Raw genomic sequence first — 8711 nt, 5'->3', positions numbered from 1 at the left:
CAGGGTTTGCTAGAAAGGAGTTTGCTGCCTTGCTTGTTGAAAACTCAACAGATATTTTATTGCGTCCTACATTTTTAAGACCATCGTTAATAATACCACTAATTTTGTGAGTATGTAGAAATTGCCCAAATTTGATAGCCCGTATAGTAGTTCCTGAAGCAGGATCAGAGACTTCCCGGGACACATGAACAATGAAAGGGCCTTTGTCACTGTCTAAATAACTTTTAGGGCCTTCAGAGTAGGAAGGATGGGTATAAATCGTTTGGATGGAGGGAGTTGCGGTTGTGGGATGAATTACCGTTTTCTTTGTGTTGGAGTCGGAATTAATCGAATCATTAGTACTTTGTCGTTTACGAGAAGGTATAGAAGGAGAAGAACAATTGTCGGGAACTAAATCTACTGAGCCACCTGGATCAGGGGGTTCGGGAGGAGTATCAACCTCCATTATAAAACTTAAAAACTACAGAATATTAAAATACAGCAAATACTCACAATATGTATAAATGTTAGTAACACCACTAACCCAAATATCAACTAATAGTACTATTAACAGTAAAATACACTACAAAACTAAACGTAAACACTCAAAATCTCTTAACACGTGTGTTAACCAACACTAACGCAAGCCCACTAAATTTGTATAAAATTGAATAGTGCCGTCAATTGTCAAGTCAGCTGTCGCCTGTCCGTTGTCTCTTACATTTGACACTAGTTATCGCAACTTGTCAAAAATTGAGAAAATCCTGTCGAAAAGTCGTCTAAATGAATACATAAACATACTAAAGTAGTTACGATTTGTTAGCAGTTTCAATTTACCTCACTTCCTCATTTCATGTAGCGAATAATAATATTGCGTCTTCGCGTTTAAGTAGACAGCGTAATCTTAATCGACCGGCGATTGTGTGATATGTTCGATACAGAACTGTAGTTATGGCTTCTGGTTCCAAGAATGATATTGTGAATAGACTTTTAAACGTAAGGCTCGAGGAAGGTGCGAGTGGCGAAGAACATCCTCCTCAAAATATGCTACCATCTAATCAACAATCGAGACAAGGCAGTCATATTGACGAAGAAAATGGTCACGCGAACGAGCCTATGCCGTCGTCGTCCGCAATAGAGAACCTTCAGCCTACCAACAACACAGGTTGTCGTCTGCACAACTGGCAAGCGACAAAAACGACGGTTAAGGAACGATTGTCTTTCCTTTTTAATAATGAAATACTGTCCGATGTACATTTCATTGTAGGAAAAGATGCAAATCAACAAGTCATACCGGCACATAAGTTTGTACTTTCCGTCGGCAGCGCGGTGTTTGACGCGATGTTCAATGGAGTTCTGGCTACGAAATCTGATGAGGTCGAACTACCTGATGTTGAGCCGGCTGCGTTCTTACATTTACTAAAATTTCTCTATTCAGACGAAGTTAGAATCGGGCCAGAGAGTGTCATGACAACTTTGTACACCGCAAAGAAGTATGCTGTAGCTGCTTTAGAGGAACACTGTGTTGATTTTCTGAAGAGCAATCTTGGCACAGACAATGCTTTCTTGCTCTTGACACAGGCGAGGCTGTTCGATGAGCCCCAGCTAGCTGCACTCTGCTTGGAAATGATAGACAAGAATACAACAGATGCTTTGAACGCTGAAGGTTTTACGGATATAGATCAAGACACTTTAAATGCAGTTTTAGAAAGGTAAATTCCACACAAAGAAAGATAAACTTCTCATATTTTATATGTTTAGACCACTGTTATTCATCATTTAGGCAATATTTAAATATTTACTTGAACATAGTGCAGACTTGGCACAATAGATGTTTTATAAAGTTTTCATTTGGATATTTAAGATATGATGCTATGTCATTACTTTCATTGTTATGATTTAGGTAAGTTGACGGTCAAATGGACCACCACCCATAGACATTTAAAGAAATATTAACAATTCCTTACATTGCCAATGCACCAACCTTGGGAACTAACATGTTTTGTCCCTAGTGTAGTAAGTTTTAAAGTTATTCAGAAATGTTTTTAATTATTAACTGTGAATAATTTTATGAAACCAAATTATATTTTAAAACATTTTTAGTCATGTACATATAATACATTTCTGAGTTAAAATGTTATAACCATGTAGTTTTTATTTCAAATAGGCATTACAAAAAAAGGCTTCTCATTTATTATTTATAGATACATATATGTTTAAATGACAACTGCAGAGCTCTATTTTAAGAAAAAAACTGAAAATTTACCATAGAATACTAGTGCCTTGAAGTGATGATGTCAATGAAGTTCCATGAGATAGTGATATAAATAAGTAAAAAGTTTTTAACATAGAATACTTCTTACATTTACAGAGATACTCTACGCATACGAGAGGCGAAAATATTCGCAGCGGTTCTACGCTGGTCCGAGGCTGAATGTACACGACGCCAACTGCCGGTTACTCCTAACAACCAAAGAATGGTCCTCGGAAGGGCCTTCCATGCTATTCGATTCCCATTGATGTCTGTAGAAGAATTTGCAATGGGTCCCGCACAGAGCGGTCTGCTCGATGATAGAGAAATAGTTCAGCTCTTCCTATATTTTACCGTTAATCCAAAGCCTAATGTCGGTTTCCTAGACACACCTAGATGCTGTATGACAGGGAAAGAACTGACGGTGAATAGGTTCTCCCAGACTGAGTCTCGGTGGGGTTACAGCGGCACAACTGATAGGATAAGGTTTACTGTTGATCAGAGAATTTTTGTCGTTGGTTTTGGACTATACGGATCTTACTTTGGACCCACCGAGTATGAAGTTCATTTGCAAGTAAGTTGTAAAATATTGAATTATTTTATTAAAATACTATGTACCCTCGACCTTGTACGAGTTTGAATTTAAAAAAAATAAATATTATTGTAGCCTAAGTTACTACTTATTATATCAGTTATCTGCCAGTGAAAGTTCCGTCAAAATCGGTCCAGCCGTTCCAGATATTAGCCGGAAAAAATAGACAGACATACAAAAATCGTAAAAATGTTATTATGGTATACGTACCTACCATGTATATATACATATGCATTGATTATAAAGGGGGTATTTTAATATTACAAACAGACACTACAATTTTATTATATGCATTAGATATGAATAGTTTTGTTTAAAATAGTAGCACAAGCTAAGCATAAAAGTTTATTAAACGGCATGACTTGAATATCATATAATACTAGTTGGCTAACGTTCCTTAAAGTATATAAGTATACAGTGTGTTATAATTGTGCAAGATTGTGTGTGCACAAATATAAGTGCACTTTCTATTCACTCACTTGAGTCGAGATGGCCCAGTGGTTAGAACGCGTGCATCTTAACCGATGATTGCGGGTTCAAGCCCAGGCAAGCACCGCTGATTCATGTGCTTAATTTGTCTTTATAATTCATCTCGTGCTCAGCGGTGAAGGAAAACATCGTGAGGAAACCTGCATGTAACAAATTTCATAGAAATTCTGCTACATGTGTATTCCACCAACCCGCATTGGAACAGCGTGGTGGAATTTGTTCCAAACCTTCTCCTCAAAGGGAGAGGAGGCCTTTAGCCCAGCAGTGGGAATTTACAGGCTGTTGTTGCTGTTGTTGTTTGTTTCTATTCACTCACTATAATCCGATTGGACGACAAATCCCACAGACTATTTGACAATACGAAAAATAAATTGTGAATTATTGTAATCAGTGTATATTATGTGTTTAAAAATGGTTATTTACTAACGAAAGTTGAAAATAATACTTAATTTATTCAAAAATCCATAAATTTAAATGCAAATTTCCAAACGTTTGTCACGTGACACAAAACGCTCCTGATTGGCCGGGCTTATGATGAAGTCATTTTCTTGTAAACTTTGCTTTTCTACTATATGGGTTCCTTAACTTCTACTTAATAATATAAAATGGATTTTAAAAACCAGTCAAATAGTTGGAAATAATTTAGTCACAGAACCAACAACTTTACGTTTTTTCCGAAGCACTCTTCATGTTTAAATAAGCCAGTGTAACTTCAGGCACAAGGGACATAACATCTTAGTTCCCAAGGTTAGTGGCGCAGTGACGATGTAAGGAATAGTTAATATTTCTCACAGCGTCATTGTCTATGGGTGATGGTGACCACTTACCATCAGGTGGCCCATATGCTCGTCCGCCAACCTATACCATAAAAAAAAAAAATTAATATATATTATTTAAATAATGTTATCTTATATTGCAGATTATTCACTTAGCAACGAAGAAAGTCTGCGGCTCCAATACGACCACGTTCTGCTGCGACGGAACGGACGACACCTTCCGCGCCATGTTCAAGGAGCCGGTGGAGATATTGCCAAACACGTCGTACATTGCCAGCGCTAAGCTAAAGGTAACGTTTCATAAAAAAAAAAATCTTTTATAATATATATCACGTCATAAAGAATGGATCACAATTCAGTGTTTTTTAAATATGTTTTTTTTTTTTTAATAAAAATATAACAAGTAATTCATCCACCATATATTTTTTTATATTTTACAATATACGACCTTATTCTAGGTATACTTACGGCCTGTTGATTATCAAATATATCGACCATTGGTTCAAATTTAAATTACACATTTGCATTTGCTTTGCAAACGATCAATTAAAGTAGGGGTTTCATCTTCGTTAATAAATAAATGCGTCAGTGTATGAAATCCTATCGTAAACTTCCGCATTTATATATAACATCAGAACTAGGCTATAAAATGTTAATTTCACACGAAAAGAGTTAAGACTAAAAATATATTAAAAAAAAAACGATAATAGCCGTATGACTTTTCGTAAAAGGCAGTTTTATAGTTAAAAGAGCGATCTTTCCAAATTTGAATATAGAACACATGATTTATAAAACGTAAGGAGATATGCAGTTCGAGTAACTAAACAATATTTTGACATTCATCTATTAATATATATTATTACATACTGATTATTATAATCGATAGATCGATAACCTTCACAACAACAACATCAACAGCCTGTAAATTCCCACTGCTGGGCTAAAGGCCTCCTCTCGCTTTGAGGAGAAGACTTGGAACATATTCCACCACGCTGTTCCAATGCGGGTTGGTGGAATACACATGTGGCAGAATTTCTATGAAATTTGTCACATGCAGGTTTCCTCACGATGTTTTCCTTCACCGTTGAGTACGAGATGAATTATAAAGACAAATTAAGCACGTGAATCAGCGGTGCTTGCCTGGGTTTGAACCCGCTCGGTTAAGATGCACGCGTTCTAACCACTGGGCCATCTCGACGACGTCATATAGAATGGATCACAATTCAGTGTTTTATAAATATGTTTTTTTTTTAAAAAAAAATATAACAAGTAATTCATCCACCATATATTTTTTTATATTCTACAAATATACGACCTTATTCTAGGTATACTTACGGCCTGTCGATTATCAAATATATCGACCATTGGTTCGAAAATAAATAGCCTAGATTTGAAATGATATTATTTAACAACAATTAATTTAAAGTAGGGGCCTCATCTTCGTTAATGAATAAATGCGTCAGTGTATGAAATCCTATCGTAAACTTCCGCATTTATAACAGAAGAACTAGGCTATAAAATGTGTTATTGCACAAGAAAAAAGTAAGAGCAAAAATATATAAAAAAGTATGCCTTTTCGTAAAAGACAGTTTTATCGTTCGAACAATTAAACAGTAATTTCACTTGAATCTATTAATATACACAAATTTTCAGCGTATTGTTTATTACAATCGATATATCGATAAAATTACATGTTTTTTTTTTCAGGGTACGGATTCGTACTACGGCACAAGAGGCCTGAGGCGCGTGACTGTCGACTGCAACAACGGCGAAAAGGTCGTATTCCAGTTCTCGTACGCAGCCGGAAACAACAACGGAACGTCCGTCGAGGACGGACAAATCCCCGCCATTATATTTTATATTTAGAACATTCGTGTATTCCTAGCAAAATTATTTTGAATATGGCAACATATTTCATCAATTTCCGTTCTAGGCTGTTACGTGATCTGGTTATATTCGGTACGCTTAAACGGGAATGTAGTTTACTTAGGAGCTCAAAAGTTTTAAATATGTTCTACGAACGAATTGTGATAAATTATTTATGAATTTCAAAAATCATATTACAAGTATAAAATTAATATTCAATTTTTTTTAAATTACACATGAAATCAAAGGATCAAATTGCATAATTAAAAAAATATATATTTTTAAGGCCAAACGCACACCCGGTGGAATGCAGAGGATAGTTGACAGATAATAAATAATCAATTTTAAAATATAAACCCAAATACTTGCGGTCCGCTGGCCAGATACGCTGTCGATTGTCGACAGTCTGCAAACTCGCGTCGATGCTCGCTAGACGATAGGACGCTTTTTGCGTTAAATACTAATTCATTTAAGAAATTCAAAATCGTGTGATTATCAACGTGAAGGATTTGTCAATATTTGGAAATAATATAATTTTAAAACGTCAATAACGATAATTAATTATTAATATATGTTTGTAGTGTACATGTGTAATCTTTGTCAATGGCAAATTATTGTCAGTGTTTAGAACATCGTTGCTAACGTTTCACTTGATAAATGATTATTGAAGATAATTACAAACATAGGTTATAAAATACAGATTACAAAAATAGGTTTATACAATTCAATTCCAATCAGGCATATGCATATTCATTGAAAATTCACACCGTCCTTATTTCATATCAAAACTTCAAAGAGGTTTCACGCATCTTCGGCACTCGAGTCAGACCTGCGCGAACACTCCCCAGATGTGCGCCGGCCTTAATATTTTCAATTTTTTTTATTGGCGCATTATTAAATGCATCGTATCGTTTTCATAATATTCTTATTAATTAACTATTCAAGCTTTTTCAAATACATCGAGATATTTGCGAAATATTTTGGGAACTACAACCATTATCACGAATGAATGAATGAATACTCGAAAACAGAATAGTTAATAACAATAACATATTTATTATCTGTACGATTTTTTAAATAATATCAATATAAACTTCATTCTTTAAAATTTCCAAATCATTTTGATAGTTGTGTTTTTTAAACTAGACTAATATCATAAAATAAAATAATTAGTAACTCTAATGTCACATTAAGTTCGGATCTCAAACTGTGATAGAAAATAATATAACGATATACGAATCGCAAATGAATTTATAATTTCATATGTAGGAGTGTTTTGCTTGTAATTAAATGTAGCAGAAAAATAAGTTCACTATATCCGAATCTTAGGCAGATTACGGGTTCAAAGGACGGGCAAGCACTTTAATCTCCACACTTCAAACATTTACAGACTTACTTTCTATATCTTTAATGCGCTGGCAACACTAGGATCTAAGATATCGTGTCCTTTGTCCATGTGCTTATTTATCTTGAAAAAAAACATACACACATAATTTTTAAATAATTAACATGTCGAAACTAGTCGTCATAAGTCAATCGCAGATAGCTAGTAAATCATACCAGATATAATTAGAAATTGTCGTAAAAGATTTGCATTAAAAATCTAGCTAATTGTAATTATCATTGAGTAAACAACAAATCAATCAAGTCAAGTTGGGTACTTTTATCTATTGCGTTGATGTGACGACTGACTCCGACAAATATATAGTCTATGGTGTCCATAGTCTTCCAATCAAAGAAGAAGTAAGGATTAATAATAGATTTACACATGTCACCTGATTTACTAATAGCTATATTGTGTATTACTAATGTTTCGTGAATAACATTTCTCCATTTATAATAAAACATCGTTGCACTTAACTACTTAGATATATCCATTTTAATTTTACTACTAAAGTTCGGATATCAGATTCGTTGACGTTCAAAGCGCCATTTTTGCAAATCCATAGTGTATCATAGATTCATCATAGATTCGAGTTCTCGATCAATGATATCACTTCAATTTTATGTTAAAATTTTAGTCCTTAATTCTCTTGTGGCTAGCTGCTATAGAAATTAAAATTTGAAGAGAAATCATCATAAAAAAAACCTTAGCATCCGTTTCTATTGGTTATATATGAGTTATATACAGTTTAAAAAAATACATATCATATCAGTATCCACTGGGGATTGTTTAGGAGAATTCGTAGCCGACGTTATTCTTATTTAATTTTAAATCTTTGCAGTGGACGTATGTGTCTACCAAATCTTTAATATATTTTTCATTTAATATATATATACACCTGGCTACATTAATATGTTTATATGTAGCTTACAAAAGAGCTGTTCTAAAATTTAAAAAGAATACTTATAAAAAAAATTAAGTTTTATCCTAAAAAAAAACATATTTTCATTTCCTTCATAAATTGTTTATATTATTTACGCAGCGAAATCATCTCATACATACTCAGTTCATCCTCTTTCGAAGTGAAACCTTTTGCGTAATAATATTTTTCCTGATTGAATCTGCATCGTCTAATTTATCTAGACGCTACATATAGGTCTCGGCCAGAGAATTCCTTAACTTAAGCGACCACTTCTCAAACCCGACAGTGCTTCCAAAACTATTATATTCTACGTAACCTTACGATAATCTTCTGCATGTCCATATTAACTAATATTGCCAAAAGTATCGAAACATCGTAACCCTCTAAACTCTAATACAAATGCTAGCGAAGCATTTGTCATTGTCCGCCGTAACTTAAACCCTGAGTGTCGA

At 34.3% G+C, this 8711-nt stretch overlaps 1 protein-coding gene across 1 annotated transcript; it reads left to right on the top strand.

Annotated features, from left to right (window-relative positions):
• The first annotated feature begins 697 nt into the window (after positions 1 to 697).
• Positions 698 to 7408, top strand: LOC124534764 (BTB/POZ domain-containing protein 2-like). Its single transcript, XM_047110776.1, has 4 exons — positions 698 to 1691; positions 2351 to 2804; positions 4231 to 4377; positions 5795 to 7408. Exons 1-4 carry the CDS (start codon positions 931 to 933, stop codon positions 5951 to 5953), a joined length of 1521 nt encoding a protein of 506 aa, XP_046966732.1. The 5' UTR covers positions 698 to 930; the 3' UTR covers positions 5954 to 7408.
• Positions 7409 to 8711: the final 1303 nt, after the last annotated feature.

This window comes from Vanessa cardui, chromosome 13 (genome assembly GCF_905220365.1).
Source record: "Vanessa cardui chromosome 13, ilVanCard2.1, whole genome shotgun sequence".
NCBI classification, from domain to species: domain Eukaryota; kingdom Metazoa; phylum Arthropoda; class Insecta; order Lepidoptera; family Nymphalidae; genus Vanessa; species Vanessa cardui.
This window is presented reverse-complemented; position numbering and strand designations above follow the sequence as displayed.

Bases quoted from the DNA above. Each gene is read 5' to 3' on its own strand.
- LOC124534764 (XM_047110776.1), top strand. From the start codon at position 931: ATGGCTTCTGGTTCCAAGAATGATATTGTGAATAGACTTTTAAACGTA. The intron at 1,692-2,350 runs GTAAATTCCACA...TTACATTTACAG, and splicing joins TTAAATGCAGTTTTAGAAAG to AGATACTCTACGCATACGAG. The intron at 2,805-4,230 runs GTAAGTTGTAAA...CTTATATTGCAG, and splicing joins AGTATGAAGTTCATTTGCAA to ATTATTCACTTAGCAACGAA.